This window comes from Haemaphysalis longicornis, unplaced genomic scaffold (assembly GCF_048455015.1).
Source record: "Haemaphysalis longicornis isolate Haplotype H1 unplaced genomic scaffold, Haemaphysalis longicornis Haplotype H1 scaffold_4, whole genome shotgun sequence".
In the NCBI taxonomy this organism is placed as follows: domain Eukaryota; kingdom Metazoa; phylum Arthropoda; class Arachnida; order Ixodida; family Ixodidae; genus Haemaphysalis; species Haemaphysalis longicornis.
Genome location: NW_027526361.1, coordinates 108,678,403 through 108,696,248, shown reverse-complemented (window position 1 = coordinate 108,696,248; position 17,846 = coordinate 108,678,403). Strand labels below are relative to the sequence as shown.

General features: G+C 44.7%; 1 protein-coding gene across 1 annotated transcript in view; it reads left to right on the top strand.

Moving 5' to 3' along the window:
- LOC144179252 (aminopeptidase N-like) overlaps positions 1-17,395 on the top strand; it is a 129,141-nt gene extending 111,746 nt beyond the window's left edge. The window contains exons 15-20 of the mRNA XM_077707539.1: positions 964-1,043; positions 3,504-3,617; positions 6,559-6,726; positions 9,000-9,143; positions 12,662-12,743; positions 14,923-17,395. Of these exons, the coding sequence (XP_077563665.1) occupies positions 964-1,043; positions 3,504-3,617; positions 6,559-6,726; positions 9,000-9,143; positions 12,662-12,743; positions 14,923-15,072 (738 nt within the window). The 3' untranslated portion in view covers positions 15,073-17,395. The remainder of the gene's footprint in view (positions 1-963; positions 1,044-3,503; positions 3,618-6,558; positions 6,727-8,999; positions 9,144-12,661; positions 12,744-14,922) is intronic.
- Positions 17,396-17,846: the final 451 nt, after the last annotated feature.

Genomic DNA, 17,846 nt, shown 5'->3' with positions numbered 1-17,846 from the left:
GATAATAAGAAAGCCAGTTTTGAGCCCCCAGGACTTCGTTATGTCAAGGGGTAACTACTGTCTACACACTACTTCGCGGCCGCACTACTGTGTATATATATACAAAGCGACCACATCACTTTGCTTCAGCCATGCACTTTGTTACTGAATTGTTGGTTGTGAAAAGCTTGTGTTCGAACTGGGTTACAATCGCTGTGCAGGTTATTTCATCTTTTAGGAATTTCTAATAGTGGTCGTGTCCCTTAAGGGACGCACTGGTCTTAAATCAAAAACGTTTTTACAGTGATGATGAAAATTGAGGGACATATGTAGTTTTTCATTCCAGTAGTAGATATGAAATTTGTTTTTGTGTAAAATGCCTACATTGAAATTTATTCTGATTTTTATATTTGTGTTTCTGACAGCGTTTGTAAGAAAACTGCTAGAGTGATGCGGCTGACAATGTACCATTGAACTGTGCACAAATTAAGGAGTGCAATAAGATTAACATCATCATTCTATCTGGCCTGTAGAGAATTTACGATCATTTGAAGTTTGGGCTAGAGAGGTGGGAACCAGAAAAACCGGTCTTGCCTTCCAAGCACAAACTTCAAATGGCCGTAACTTCTGCTACAGGCCAGATAGAATGATGATGTTAATCTTATTGCATAATTTGTGCACAGTTCAATGGTACATCGTTCAGCCGCATCACTCCAGCAGTTTTCTTACAAACGCTGTCAGAAAAACAAATATAAAAATCAGAATAAATTTCAATGTAGGCATTTTACACAAAAACAAATTTCATATCTACAGTCAGAATTAAAACTACATATGTCTCTTGATTTTCATCATCATAACTGTAAAAATAAACTTTGTAATCAGAGACCTCTGTGTCCCCTTTTAATTCTGGCGACAGCTTCTCTGCGACTAACTAGTTTTTATCCGGAACTAACAAGTGTGCTTCTCTTCTTTTGCTGTCTGCAGAAGTACCTGCTCAGCCTCACGAAGCCGGCCTACGATCGCCTGACGTGGAAGGAGGAGGAAGGGGAGCCAATCTTGACGACGTGAGAAACCTTTTTGCTTTTCTTCTACTGGCCTGTATATTTCAAATGACACGTCAAGAACGACCGTCTTTTGGACAAAGAGTGACTGAAATAAGCCAGAGTGTCATTTATCACATCAATAATTTATGCACCATCACAAATGGGGAATATTTCGCGACGCATGATGTGGGTGTGTGGCCGCGTACGAAGGATAAACGGCTGTTCAATTTGGCTTTATTTTGAAATGTAAGTTGCTGCTGCTGTAAGTTCTTTTTTTAGGGGTATTACATGTTTTATTGGGGGAAGTTTAACAAATTGGGTCACATACAGGCCTTACATCTTTCTGCAAGCACGCCTGTACATTCCTATGCTGTTAACTTTCAAAAGAAATGGTTGCTATACTAGGGAACAAGCTAAGAACAGCAATAGCCCGTGTACGGTGTCACTCCGCCTAAGCGACGGACCCTGATGTCAACGGGCACGCGCGTTTTGAAAGGAGATTGCTATGAATGTGTGATATCGTCTGCCTTTTCTCACGTAGTTTGTTTGTCATTGCTGCAGTAGTTTATAAGCATATTAGGTTAAAAAAATCACAGAAACGGTCGTACGATGTTCAAAATATTCCCAGTAACGCACTACTTGCGCCGCACAGAGTAACATCCGGTTGCGGTGATTAAGCACAGAGGCAACTTCCGTTGCTGTTCTTAACCCTTTCGGCCCTGGTGGCGTCATTTAAAGGCATCACCTAAAAGTTCCTCTGGAGCAAAGAGAATGAAACCAAAACTGCTAGTTTTCTGGGGAATTGTTCTTCAATGATGCCTGTTGCGATAGATATCACTGTTGTTTTCATTTTAGTGGACCTGGACGCTACAAAGAAGCTCCGGTGAAGATGAAATTACGATATTGAGGCTGAAAGAAATGGCAGTCTGAGTTTTATTCTCAAGCTTGTAAATCTATAAATATGTGCATTACGAAGCTCATTTTTTGTTTGTAGGTTCATGTTGTCATAAGGTTTAGGAAAACGTGCAAAAGTGTTGGCTCTGCTCAACAAGAAATTTTTAACAGCCAGATTTCCCAATTATTTGCCTCATTAATAATCTGTTATTATTTGCACTTCCAGCTCTATTTTTGTTTGTGGGCTTTGGGGCCCTAAAATTTGGGAAAACACACAGAAAACATTATTTTGCTTGAAATCAAAACGTCGGGGCTGAAAGGGTTAAGGTTTACCCGAGAGCACTTCTGCCGTTTACTTTGTTGCATTGGCGCCCTGCATTGTCTTGTTGTAAACTAAACACCTTTAAAGGAGCCATGAAGAGAAAACACAAGTTTGGTTCATTAAAAAGATTGCCTTGTTAGAATCATACTGATTTAACGTAAGCTTCGCTAAAATAAGCTACATAATTAGGAAAAAAGGGAATGGCCATGCGACCCACTAGCTCATTTCCCGCAACAGAACCTATGATGTCACATGAGACAGCTCTGCGATTTGCGGAGTGCGGCAAAAGCAAACGCAAATTAGGCAGAGTTTATAAGCTTGCTGAACGAACTATTTGCGCTTAAATTTAGGGCACATTCTTTTTAAAGCCGTAAGAATGGTGGGACAAACAGTGTAAGTTACGAAAGCACGTGTAAACATAGAAGTACCGATGCGTACTGCTGTTGGTACTGCGCGCACTATGCTTGTTTAGCTGCACAGATCTGCAGAGCTTCGGGGTCGTCTCAGACGATACTGGCCGATTGATTGACGCTACGGTGTCTTACGTGACTACATTTGTCGAGCGAGCACTATGTTTCAGGCAACGATTTTCTCCCAGAACAAAAACAAGTCAGGTTAAAGAAGGTCAAAAACAAACCAAAGGCACAAAACGGCATGCCACGGTATGGTGGCGCCATCTAGGTTTAACGTAAACAAATGCATGAACACCTCGATGCCAACGCTGCCGTACAGGGTGGAGACACCCTTTGAATGGTCCCGTGCCGCTACAATTGGTCAACGTGCTCAACGAGTTGTTCTTTTCGTTTCCTACGCGACCCAGCAACGCGAAACAGATACGATGATTCAAACTTCGCCAGTTAACCGCGTTGCGGCGATAATTGTAGTGCGGTTTTGATACAATGACTTGCTTCGGCGGCGAGCGAGCGACCCAAAATGGCGGCACCACCGTATACGTGCCTCCACCCTGTACGGCGGACGCGTGAATCAAGGGACCCTAGGCTGCAGGGCGGTCTGTGATGTCATTGCGGACCACAAAAACACATGATTTAGCGGGAAAATCAAACTTTTAACTTAAATTGATTAATTTCTCAGTGAACAAAGTGCCGTTTGCATTCGGGCAAGCGCTGGGGCACTATAAAACACGAAATCTTTCGAATAACACAAGCTTGTATTTTGTCTTCATGGCTCCTTTAAACTTGATCTCGTTACAAGCAGTAGTGGGAGACTTTCTTGTCTGTGGTGCACTAACTCGTGTTTGCTTGCAGGTTGCTCCGTAGCCATATGTACTCCATGGTGTGCCACCTCGGTGAGGAGAGTTGCGTGAACGAGGCCCTCAAGGACTTCCGTGCGTGGAGGGAGAGCAAATCGGAGACCAGCCCGTTAGTTGCCTCTTGCTCAACAATCCATTTAGCTCTTTTTGTCCTCAATCATCCCTTGCCAGTGATTCAATTTGAGGCTGCAAGACCAGTGTCTAGTTTCTCAGCTACCCGTGTAAGAACTCCTGATGTCACCATGACAGAGGGGCGTACTGAATTAGAGCAGGTTAGAAGACTTATATTTGAATTGTACACCTTCCGGGAAGCAAAGTGGCGGTGAGTGTGGCTTGAGGACAAGATGCTAAAAAAATTGGCTCGAATCCACACCGTGAAGGTGGTTGGAAAGCAAAGCTTTAAACGACACCCACAACGCCCATGCGACGTCACTTGAATTCACACACGTGGCTCTACAAAGAGTGAAACCAGAGATTCGGCCAGCCGTTACCTGGAATTCGCGGGGGTGGATTCTCGAACGCAGAAGCGTCGGCCACGGTCGAGCTAGAGCAGCGGACGCTGTCGCTGTAGCCCAGCCGTGGGGCAGCGAAAAGAAAACGGAGAGGAGCGTCTTTCGAAGGGTGAGACAGTGGAACCCAGCCATCCTGATGTGCTAGCTCTCGGCTACACCACCGTGCGACACACACAAGCACAGACACCGAAACAATTCGGCATGTGAGCTTAGCGATTCCCATTTATACCGATTTAAACTAGTTAGTTTAGCAAGTTTGAGAATTGCGAGAAAGCTGAGGGAACTCCTATAATCGCTATTTATCAACCAGTTCCTCCTTTCACCTTTTGCAATACCTCTTAAAACACAACTGAATTGGTATTCACCAATTTAGAAAACAGGGTCCCATTCTTGGCAACCGGTGCGCAAAAGGTAGCGTTTCTCTAGTGACCAGATGTCTGTACGTGGTCTCTACATTTTGTTTTCCCACCCTGCAAACCAATCCCTAGCATATCTTGACCGTACGACCACTTATTCCGTCGGGTCCCCGTTACCCAGGAGGGGCTGTCGAACAGGTTAATCAAGCCGTGCAAAGGAAGCGCGCAATGGATGCAAAGCTGTGCCAAAACAGGCCCAAAACAACCGTTGCTAAAGCAGACAACAAAGCCAACGGAATGGTTCCCGCCGTCGTGCCCGCCGCCGCACAGGGAATTCTGGGTAATAGCGTGTGTTCGCCGCGCCATCTACACTGTGCTCTGTGAGTGAAAACCGCCCTCCCCCTCTCCAGCTGCGTTAGGAGTTTCTTGTCCCGTACGCCGCGAAGGATCTGTTGGCTGGTAGAGGTAGAAAGCTTTGCATTTAAAATGCACAAGAACATGCCACAGGCAGTGATAGCTATCGATTGGGCTATGTTGCTGCTTGAAGGCTATTGCCTCTGCCAATACCAGACTAAAACCTGGGTCTAGCAGAGATGCGAGTTCTCACTCACTACTTGAAACAAACAGCGATAAGCTTGTTCAGATTTCTAACTAGCACTTTTTTTTACTACGGGAGCAAGACCTGCATGGTCAACAAGGTAGCCTCTGAGCTTTTCTAACGCACACTGCACACGAAGGCATTCTATTAGGGGGAATCATTGGGATGCTTCTTCAAACTCGCCCAAATGAAGAATCACCCGCCGCATTGGCTCAGTGGCTAAGGCATTGTGCTGCTGAGCACGAGGATGTGGGTTCGATTCCCGGCCGCGGCGGCCGCTTTTCTGATGGAGGCGAAAAGCAGAAACGCCCGTGTGTACGAGATTTCGGCGCACGTTAAAGATCCCCAGGTGGTCAAAATTAATCCGGAGCCCTCCACTACGGTGCGCCTCATCACCTGCGTTGCGTCGGCGCGTTAAACCCTGCAATCACAATCATCAAATGAAGAATCTGTGCCACCAATTGAATGAGTTCAAGTTGCTGCTAGGGTTGAGCATACTGTTCGAATGAATAGGCAGTGCCACAGCGAAGAACTCACTTTTCATTCAGATTGTATTTGTGGTATTGGCTATCACCCAATTCGCTCTGTTGGTAGCCTGCGTTGATCATTTGACTTTTAGTGGGGGTGAAGCAAACCTGCAGAGATATTTCACCCTTTAATCACCCCGGTTTGTACCTCGGAAGTGTGGGTCGTGAATGTAAGCTTTTGAGAGTACAGTTAAATAAACTTCGTTATAACGAACACTGATATAGCGAATTACCGGCTATAGTGAACTAAATGCAAACTTTGGTTGGTCATGCTTCATTTCAGTGACACTTATTCTTTTATAACGAAAGTGAAACTCTGAGAGCTGCGCGCACATATCGGATGTAACAGATATATTTGACCAGTAGGCTGAGAAGCTGCTTGGAAAAAAGCTCCCGATGTCGGAAACTGCAGAAGTAGAAAAGGCGCATTTGTTCGTGGACACTGTGTAAAAAAACACTTCCTGCTCAGTGGTGTGAATAGCCACCAGGCACAGATCACATCCTTCCACGAAAAAATAGGAACGCAGGCCTGTTTTGTGAAATGAACTCTGTTCTGTTGTACTTGAATTCCTGTTTCATGTTCTGGTTCATTGAGCTTGAAATGCCACAAGGAGGAAGGAAAGGCTTACCGTGTTTATAGTAGGTTCGAAGATTACAATAATGCGTTTTTGTACCGACACTTTTTGTGGGAGCCACATTACCGATCGGTTTGAAGCGATTTTTAGCTCCACTGTTGTGAAGAATATCGGGTATAATGAACTAAATTACTGTCCCGATACTACTTCGTTATAACAAGATTCGATGGCAATGTCATATTTGAACTTCTGACGTAATGGGTGTACTGTCTCACCGGGCATAAAAAATTGTTCTCTGCGTTGTTTGGCTCAACCAGATGTCAGATTCCATAACTTGGAAACATTAAGCGGGAACAGTCTTAACGATGCATAAGCATGGAGTGTAGTAGCACAAGATGCTGTATCCAACTTTTTTTTGCGAGTGCCTACGCACTGGATAATGCCTCTCACTTAAACATAAATTTTTATTTTTTTTGTTGCAGAATCAAGCCCAACTTCCGGGGGTTCGTGTACTGCACAGCCATCGAGAATGGCAACTACGATGACTGGTTGTTCCTATGGGAGATGTACAACAAGACCAACGTGGCATCGGAGAAAGCGAAGCAGCTGCAAAGCTTGGCCTGTTCCAGGGAACCATGGGTCCTCAACAGGTGCGAGCCGCCAGTCACCATGACCACCTGCTTGCTTGGGAAAGGAGCCTGAAATCAGATACACAGGCTACACTTGCCGCTCCTAAATTTTGTGCCAACTCCAACCAGTCACAGACAGGGCACGGCTTTAGCCACTGCGGCCGCAACACGCAAAAAAAAAAAAAAAAAAAAAAAACATCGGTGTGCGTTGTTCGCCCCGTTTCGACCCGGTTCTCGGCGGTTGTCTCAACAGATTTATTATTAATCGCACTCACATTGGAGTTGAAGCATTATTTTGCGCTTGGTGGGGGACAGTTTGGAACACCAAACGTGTCGTCTGCTTAACACGGACGAGTACCGTCATCTCGCAGAGCTGATGTAACCAGTGACGGCGCACACGCATTGTTGCCCGCATGCATGCCATGCCAGTGAATACAACCTATAGAGGCGACTACTGATGTGCTGCCAACTCAGCAGATGGTTTGACTTTTTTACCAATATGCTTCTGCAATGTCAGGCTCAACATCAACTACCTATTCAGCTCAGCACCAAAGCCTGTGTTTCTTTTTTTTTTTTTTTTTGAGGACATCAGCTATGCTATACGTCATGAAAAAAGCAATCGGGGCACTTAAACCCGACACGAAAAGAAACCCCACTTGTGTGTTTGGTACTATCCTTACTGGTATAAATGCAGTGGGTGGTTAGTTGCAAGGAAGGTAACTAAGGTTTTAGTCACGCCATCGGGAGGTGACCTAGTGGTGAACAGTTCTCTTACTCTCCGCTGCTTGCTGTGTAGATGAGGCAGCTGCTTAAAGGGGCCATGTGGACAAAATACAAGTTTGTTTTATTCGAAAGATTTTGTGTTTTGTAGCATCCCGAGGGCTTGTCTTGTAGCAAACGATGCCGTATTCACGGAGAAATTAATCAACTTCGGTTAAAATTTTCATTCTACCACGAGTGTGTTTTCGTGACGTCTGCCATGAAGTCATGAGGGCGGGTATTAAAATGAACTTCCAGTGCTTCATTAGGATCTGCAGCCTTGCTTACCGTCAGTCCTCCCAGATGGAGCTAGCACAGTCAGCCGCGGACTGTTGTCCACTGTTGCTTTGTTTTTGACCGTATTTGCTCCTGGCTTGATTTTGTTACGGTAGAAAGTAGTTTTAGAAAGTAGATAGAAAGTAGTAGCATGGGTAATGCTTGACAAACAGGGTCACGTAAGACAATGTCGCGTCAATGGGCCAGTGTCGTCTGAGGCAACTCGAAAACGGTGGGCTGCTGTGCAGCTAAAAAAAGCATAGTGCGCCCAGTACCAACAGCAGTGCACATTGGTAGTTCTGTGTTTACGCGTATTTTCATAACTTTCATTGTTTACCCGACCGTTCTTACTGCTAAAAAGAATGTGCCCTAAATGTAAGTGCGAATAGCTTGTTCAGCAAGCTTATAAGCCCTGCATAATTTGTGTTGCTTTTGCCGGCCTCAGCCAATCACACCACTGGGAATATGACATCATAGGTTCTGTTGCGGGAAATGAGCTAGTGGGTCGCATGGCCATTCCCTTTTTTCCTAATTATATAGCATATTTGAGCGAAGTGTGCTTTAACAGTGGTGTTAGTACGAATCTGACAAGGAAATATTTCGAATGAACCAGACTTGTGTTTTGTCTGCATGACCCCTTTAATGCCGAAATAATTCAGTTAAAAACTCGCTGCAGTGGTGTGTTAATATTAAGATTTTTAATAACTACAGTTGAGGCAATTCTCGTATAGCCCAGAAAGTAGACTACTCGTTCCACATCATAAAGAGGCTGGCTTCGAAGCCTGCGAGCATCCAACGGCAACAAGTCTAAGGAATGGGGAGTGAGTGCAGACAAAAGTTTTGCAAAGCTGTTAGTAAAAAAAAGACATTTTAGTTTGTGAAAGTCTTGTTCGCAATGATTGCAGTGAGGGCATCAAAGAACATAGTGAAAAAAGCACCATGTATATGAGGGTGTGGTGTTATCTGGGCAGTCTATTCCACTTGAATACAAGAGAGAAAGATCATTGTTTTTAAATATGACGCTTTCTGCTGCCATATATTCATCGTTTAAACAGATGAAAGTGGCTATGAATGGCTAGGATATACCCAGCTTCAAAAAAAATACTTTCTCAATTTAAGGTGCCGGCTCTAGCTTATTATATCTTGAAAGATGCACATCTAAAGAGTGCCATTCACTTGCCTTATTAAGTGTAGATGCTTTGCTGGAATAGATCGCTGAGTTTTACTTAATTCATTGTTTTTCTTTTTGTGACTTGCAGTTTCCTGATGAAAACAATCACACCCAACTCCGGCATCCGCCGGCAGGACGGTGGGTCGGTCATCAGCGCAGTCGCTTCCACTGTCTTCGGTCGCAGCCTCCTCTTCGATTTCCTGCTCGAGCACTGGGAAGCCATCTACAAGACGTAAGGACAAGCCTGATAAGAATGCTACCACATCACCATACCTAACCTATGATATTCAGTGCGATTCGAGACTTTGAATACCATATTTACCCGATTCTAACACGCGCTTTTTTTCCGGAAAAATAGGTCGAAAAATCGCATGCGCGTTAGAATCGGATAGCAAACCGAAACTGCCGAAACAGCGGAAATTTCATCCCACCCATCGCCATCGCCATCTCAAGATAGCGCCAAAGCTTTGAGCAATGATTTTTCGAACGCAGGAAGCCTAGGTGCCTAGGCTTTTTTTTATCGGCGTTCACACAAATCGCCAAATCGTTCCACTTGCGCGCTTTATAACAGCAATGGCAGCAGCGGCTCCCACGCGTTCACAACGAGCGGTTGGCTGAAGCGTGCGCCTCTGGAGAAGCTCGCGGGATGGGCGTGCGAGGCGTGGGCCACGATCCCATCGACCATGGTTGAACGTTTGTTCAGAAGTGTGGCATCGCAAACGCGCTTGACGGCACCGAGGACGAGATGTTGTGGTCAGTGGAGAGCGACGAGGAGTGAGATGAGTGAGATTACTTCAGGGAATAAATCGCCCGTTTCTCTCGCATTCGTTTTTCTTGCTCACAAAGTTACGTGCGTGTTACAATCGGAGGTGCAAGTTTTTTCGGTTTTTTTGCCAGGATAATCGGGTGCGCGTTAGAATCGGGGACACTTTAGAATCGGCTAATTACGTTACTTCACGAATAGTGTTGCTGTTAAATTTAATTCGAAGCGCAGTTTTTGACCCTCCAAGGTGTAAATTTACAAAACATCAAAGCCCCTTTCGTAAGAGAAAGATCTCCCATGCAACCTGAGTCAAAGCCAAAGTCCAAAATCCAAACTGCTGCAACCATGTCTAAGTGGCGCGATCGGATAAGTGTCAACATCATTAGGCAGGGGAACCAGGTTCGATTTTGACCATGGGAAACGTTAATATTTAAGACGATAGTCTTTTTTGGGCTACTTAAACGCAGAAATTTCGGTCTGTCTGTAAGTCAAGTCTGTAAGTCATGTCGGTCTGTCTGTAAGTAATTGTAATGACTTGATTCAGCCACCCGGCCAAAGTGAAACAAAAGTTGCGCGATAGGAAACGCCCAAGTCCGGTGGCAATGTTCATACTTGTCAACATTGTTGAACAAGAACAAGACATTACGCAAATATAAGACAGGACATCAATACATAAGTGGTATTTGCAGTGTTCCTTTATTAAAAAAAAATTCATGGATGCTTGGTTTTTGCAATTACTAAATCCACTGCAGAAAAAAAAATCTTGACTCTGTTGCCTGCTGTAGCCTGTGCCACTATAGCTTGTGGTGGCAGTTTAGGAAATCAAGCGGCAACAGTTATGAAAGGTTCCACTAGGTAGGTTCCACGTTCTGCTTGGACCGCACGTGGAGTAGGGAAACGTGGTTCTATAAACGTTGAAGTAGGGCGCCTCCATTCACATGCGCCTCCGCCGTATGGCAGCCATGGCATCGAGGCACCTGACTCGGACCGTGTGGAACGCGGTAAATTTAAATTGACACGAGCAAATCTCTAGCATGCTTACCTTGGGAGAAGCGCGACGGAAGAGGAACAGCATGAGCGGCATTCACTTGGCAAGTGTAGTCTTTCGCCGACATTCCCAACGAAAGGAGCTGATACGCAGCCAATTTTTTTCTTGAGGCACTTCATGTGCCTTCGTGGAAACCCATTGTGTGAGTTGGCTTTCCAGCAGTGCATTTCGGACGTACCAATATACGGCACCGGTGAAACATAGAAAGCTTTGCTTTAATGCAACTAATAGAGCAATACAACTTGTCTCTGTAGTTCGATTTGTGAACTTTCAACCATACCTTTTTTGAAGGGGTGCTGGCTTCTTTGAACAATCCCGATGCTTGTAAGCCTTGCGAGAAACAAGCGAATGATAGTTTTTGTGTACATTAGGTGAAGTGGAACGCTACTTGTGTAAAATTAGTTTCTTGCCAATATAATGGCAATAAAAAGTAGTTTCTTGGAATATAATGGCAGGAGTGAGGAATCCAGAGATTTTACTTATTGACCTGCTGTAAGGTACTCTAGCTTTTTTTAAATGACTCTAGCTTGTTTTAAATGACCGGAGAGACCAGTCAGATATACTTCAGCACGCTGAAGAACCCGTTTCTTAATGGCAATGTATGCCACAATTTCCTTCCCGCTGCTCAGCTATCTTATCTTAATCTCTTCTTTTTAGTGTTTTACATGATTTTTTTTTTATACTAGCACAAGAACACTTAGACGTTTGAAGTTCTCATTGTTTAAGTTTTTTTTAGTTATGCTGTAGAAGATTTGTACACACAAGATTTGTACATTCAGAAATGTGCTACTATTCTATTTGGAGCTAGTTTTTACTATTAAAGTTCGAAAATATTCACTTTGATTTTGCAGAGCTCTTGCTAGTCATATTTGGTTCACAGTCCCACATTTGGTCTTCTCGCTTCACTAGATTTACCTGACTTAACTGGGAACTTGTCACCACAATGGGGATACCATTTCCAGTTGCTCATAACATTTTGTTCCAGTAGCAGAGGTTTGCACTTAAAATAATCACTTACTGTTTTTTTTAAGCAGTGCACAGCAGACAATGTCATTGTTAAGTTGAAGCAGGCCTTTTTTACGGCATATACTTCAAGAAGGCCGTGTTGTGCCCTTGGAATCTTTAATGCGCCTTGCAAAAATACCGCTTGCCTGAAGATGGCTTTAGAACTAGCTAGCTTGTCCTTACGGAAAACCTTACTGGCATGTCACATATACAATATTTAAAATTTGTGTGTGTGTCTGTGAGGGGGGGGGGGGGGGGGTGTGACAGAGAGGTACAGACAGCTAGGGATTAAACAAATAAAAATTAAAGGGTTAATTTTTCTTCCAAATAAATTATTTGAGGGGGGTACAGTATGTTAGTAAAGGTGATGGCATGCATATATACTCTAGGCGTCGAATGATACGCAAACACGAAAATATGAACCTGAACGCACAAATAGGGCAATTTCTTTCGCGTGTCTTAGTTACAAAATAACGCGTGTCTTAGTTACAAAAATGAAGTTGGGAAAAGTGGATTTCCAAATATACCAAGAGCATGTCATTATATGAACTGTACGAACAGTATTTTTCAATTTTGCACATTCTGGTTCGTACTTTCGTGTTCGCGTTTCATTTGACGCCGATAGTACATTTAAACTCTTATTCACACATGCGGTGAATATGTGCGGTATGAGAGACTGGTGCCAAAGCAGTTTTTCCTGATTCTGAAAAGCCTTCCTGAACTAGGTATTTCAGGAGTAAAAAATTCAAATGAGGTTTCCTAGAAGTACAAATCTGCAGCTCAAGGAAATTTCCCAGGATGGGAATTTTTTTTTTCTTGAGGACGTCAATACGGTGTAAATTATATCGTCGACTGGTTTTTTTATTCGCTATGTTATTTTGAGACGATTGCGGGTCAAATATGAAATGGCTAATAATGTCACCTTCAATTGCAGCTACTCTGGTGGTGCATTCGCCCTTTCCGGGATCTTCAGTTCTTGCGGCAGCGCCATTCACTCGCGCTTCCAGCTGGAGATGGTGAGCGATGCGTTCTCCTTATCACCATTGCCAGTTTCTCGACTCACCAAAAAATACCACATTGTTGCAGTTTTTGATCCGCACTCTGTAATAAAGATGACGAAGTTATGAACATGTCTACACAGCCAAGTCATGTGTACTCAAAAGTTGCACTTTATAATACAAGTCTTCGGCAGTCATTGGAAATGTGTGATAGGTCGTACCACAATATGACGCGCCTAAAACGACCCCTCGAGCATGTTGATGATATACAGTAGAATCTCGATGATACGAATCTCGTGGGACCGCGAAAAATATTCGTATCATCCGAAATTCGTATGAACTAACACAGACCAAAAAAAATGAGCGCTGAAAAAAGTTTTCGTTTATTTTCTTACTTTCGCGTGAACAAATCTGTGATTTTTTCTGCTTTTTTTAAACCCCCACGTCACAAAGCAGTCCTTTCTGGAGCGCGTAACGCTTCGCCTAGCTTCGCGCTTGTCTCCTCACTCCCGGTGTCCAAGCTCGCTACACGCCGCAACAGTCAAGCGTGAACCGCATGGTGCGTTTTTGCACCCGATTCCCACGCCTCGGCTTTGCGCGCGCTGTATTTTTACGGCCGCATTGACAATTTCGCGCCCGCGGTATCTCCTACCTCGGTCAGAAAAACACGCTGACGACTTGCGAAACGATCGAGACAGCCCGCTGGCTCCGCCCGAGATGTTTAGGCTTAGCACTCCGGCAGATATTTTATGGGCGCTTTCACTAGCGGCGCGGATGGTGTTTTATAGTACCGTTTTCGCCAACGTTATCAGCTCCTTTACTGCACAAGAAACTTCGTGTCTGCCTTGAAGAGCGGCTTGAAGCAGTCGCTCAAGCGGCCGTGCCACTTCGCTGCCGAAGCCGCCGCCATGTTGCCGCCGCCGGCCGCGGCGCGCGCAGCGTGCGAGAGGCGCAAGAGGTTTCGCAGCGCGTGGGGCGTGCGGGGCGCGTTTTCGCGAGCAGAAAACAACAGCCCGGCCGTTTCTGGAGAAAGAAGAGTGACAAATGGGGAGAGAGAGCAGTCACTTGCTTGTTCGGCACTCGGGCTCCTCGCCGGCTCGTTCGTATCATCCGCCGGGCCGCGCAGGTCCGTTCGTAACAGCCGAAATTTTTCCCATTGCAAACAATGCAATTTTGCCGGGACTTTCCAGAAATTCGTATCATCCCGAAATTCGTATCACCCAGAATCGTATCATCGAGATTCTACTGTATTGGCAAAACACAGGAAAAATAGAATGTAGCTTTGCATTTAACTTCATGGCTGCAAATGTGTAGCTTGCTGGCTGTTACTGAGTGTTGGCTCTACTAGTGTCACTAGGTACAGCATGCGTTAGTGAGCACAAGACATTTGAAGCGCAAGAGGAGGCGAGATTAGGGGCATAAATGCGAAATGACCCCACCTATGATGGGGCATCTGTATTGGAGGCTAGATAGTCAAGGTAAACAAACACGCCATATATTAGCACTACCACTTTCCCCTGACTATTCATTTCATTTTCAAGGAAGGGAAGGAGTCTTCTATCCTTAGTGTGAAAAAAACAAAAAAAAAACAGGGCCATCTCCACTAACATGAAACCCAGGGAGGGGAGAAGCTTGCAGTGTACAAGTGTATTCTTGGTGCCTTGGCGTTTTGCCAACAGAGATGAAATCTTTGGGGGGGGGGGGGGAGGAGGTATACAGCTTTGCTGTAAGCAAAAGTCGTTTGTCTTTGAAGCACAAAGCTTTCTAGTGTGAGGCGTAAACCAGGGTCCCGGTGTTTTAGTACCGTGACTACATGAGACAACGATTGCGATGACGACAGGAGATGCCAACAGCCCCAGCCCCTCAGGGGCTTCGCCCCTAAAATGTCGTTTTTTTGGGCAGAAGTTGAGCATTCAAGCTGGGAGGCTTGAATTCCGAACTCAGTATTTCTCTAGTTTCTTCGCCACACTCCAACTGTGCTGATAGCTTGGTTACTGGACACACTGCAAACCTGTTTACCACAGTAGTGCGCTTGGAAAAACGTTGTGGGCCACGTTGATAAACAAAGCCTCTCGGGCAGAAGCAGTGGCAAAACTGGGCTAAGGGTACGCACCTGGTCTCTGTTGTCTTGACAATTCCTGTGGATGTGCGGCAGAGCGCACTGATGGTGCGCTTTTTTCCTTTTTTTCCGCTACAGCTGTCGGTGTTCTACCAGAAGCACAACAAGACCATCTCGGCGGTGGGGCGGACGTACAAGCAGTCCGTGGAGAAGGCAGAGTCCAACATTCGCTGGAAGGAGAAGAACCTCGACCGGATACGGGACTGGCTGAATGCGAAAATAAAGTAGCCGCCGCCGAGGGCCAGCTAGGTTACCAAATTGAAATATCAAATCACGTTGTGTTGCGCCGGCGATTATCCAATTCTCCACACACACACACACACACTGGTTTCGCTCTTGATAGACAGGGGGGGTCCAGTGTTTCTCGCTTTTTCTTTGAAATGGAAGTTAGGGGGGGGGGGCGGAGGGTTTAGTCATTAGGTTTCCCTATTAGGCTGCTCGCAACCATAATGTCTTTTAATTTTCTCATGTCGTGTTTTCATGTCAATCTCTTTTGTCAGGAGTTTTTTGGTAGCACTTGGAGATGCACGTGGGAATGTTACCATCACGTGGGCAAAATATGCCCTTCTTTCAAGGAATGTAGTGGTGTGTGTAAAGCTGTACATAAGAAAAGCCTGTTTGGCTCACCCATGCATTGCACAATTAACAGTGAAGGGTCCTCATAGTCTGTCATGCTGTACCTTCCACAGAAGGCTGTTGCGATACTATTCGCTTCGCCCCATGCATAGGTTAGTTCCTCTCGGAGTGACTAAGTGGCCAATGATGTACATTATGGTTGAAATGAAAACGATACCGAAATATCCATAAAGCCTCCAAACAATTTAAAACTTCATGCACCGGGAAGCAGATACTTTTTTTTTCTACTACTTTTTTTTTCTACGGACCTAGTGGAGAATTTTCGGCGAACCTGAGTTTTTTCTGCATTGTTCATTCCGTTCGATATTAGAACCCACCGAGCCAAAACACTGCTTCCCATGCCAGGGCGTATGTATTACTCGGACCTAAATATTTTAAACAACTAACAGTCATTGTTGTAGTGCATTCTGTATTTGCATGTATGTAAGTGCATTTAGAAATGCAGTAAGGCAGTTGAACAATACCAGAGAGGGAGGGAGCTAGGCGTCTGTTCATAATAACGATTGGAAAGAGTGCATGAAGCCAGCTTGCGGCAAGCTTATGGTAGAAATTGTGCCCGTTCCCATCGGTTCTGGGTGTTGTCATTTTCCGCAATATCTGTGCAATTTTATCTCTTAACTCGGCACAATGCGGCCAAATTATTGGCTTTAAAATGCTAAAGACGGACATTGATAACTACGTAATGACGAAAATTGACGTATTACCCTAGAAAGTATGAAAGACACAGAAGATCTTACTAGTACTTACATCTTTTAAGGATGCCTTTTATAGAGGGCTATATCATATAAGCGAGGCCACAGACTTCCCTTTCGTGACAATAGTAACAGCCTGATTGATGTTTCCAACATGCACACTTCCATGCAAAGCATGTCCCCTGCATTTGCTAATGCAAGTATGAACACACAATGCTGAACATATACAAACATGATTATTTTATTACTACAATATATAATATCCTCACCTTGCCCTGTTCAATGTAGTATAGCTAAAGTGCATTCGAGTACATTCTATGAATTTCCTTTCAGCATGGAACAGCTGTACAAATTTTCTGTGAAATAGGAGGGACTTCTAGGTGTTGTCGGTTCTGAAGGTTTTTGCTACGTCAGGATGTCGCGCTGCTACTCCATATCCTTCAGTAGGGCAGCAGCAAACATTTTAGTTTTTTTGACGAGTGTGACTGGCAAGTTGTATTCATCATTCCGCCAACAGAGTGCATTTAGCTGTCTCATACATTTGTGCATATCATCCCTGGTTGTACTCCTAAAAGTGTCTTTTATGCTTTAAAGTGCCACTAAAGTAGCAATGCGTGACTAGTTTTCAGACATATACAGGATTTTAGCAGCATGGTCTCCGTCGTGTTTTCTTGTATTTTCTGTTACACGAGTATATACGTTGTCGAGAGTCACTATTTTACCAGTGTTCCATCTCAGTACCAAACGTAGATGCAACTGGCCAAAAGGTGTCCAGTGCATTTCCTCATTCACAGGGTTTGGAAGCTGCACAATTTTACCTTTTGTTGTGCCGGTGTTGAAAATGTGGAAATTTGATGCACGTTCATGTTACCAGCACAATACCACAAAATATGGTGAAAAGTAAACATCACGCGATGAGCGATTGACTTGTTCAATTTTCGCTGTTTGAGTTTTGTCTTACGCATGTGCACTTTTGAACAGCTGTGATGGGCAGGGTAAATGGCTCGGCAGTCTTGTTTCTGTTTGGCAGTTTGGCCTCGAGTGTGCTTTAATATAACAAGGGCATTGATGTCCTTATGGTTGTCGCTTCTATGCGCGTCATTCAAGAAAAAAATATGCTTTGTAAAGTGGCTGTAAATAAACTTCCGCACCATCCGAGGACTGCTTCTAGCATAAATGTAGAACTGCGGCAGTAGCCCTAATAAAAAAAGATGTCGATTGTCTGGCCGTTTACTGCCTCTGAAAGAGCCACGCCTACTGCAAGAATCGCGAATGCACAGGACACCTATCATAGTATTTGACGTCCTTGCGGCTGTAGGTGGCATTCACTGAAAAGTTTAGCTGTCAATTTCTTCGCTTGGCAGCACTGGAAACTGCCACGGACATGGCCGATGCGCCAGACACGGCGCGGCTTGTGCCTCGGCACCCGCACGCCGCAGAAAAAACACTGGCATGCATTGTCTGCTCCGTTTAAATTTGATTCTCAATGGTGGTGCCATCAGAGATGTTATTAATCGCACATAAAATTGAGGCATTACTTACGTTTGGTGGGTAGAGTTTTGAACGCCTAACACACGTGTGCTTAGAACAGATAAGTACCGCCATCCTGCAGAGCCCAACGTGACCAATGACTGCACAATCACATGGTTGCCTGCATGTGGGCCTCACCAGTGA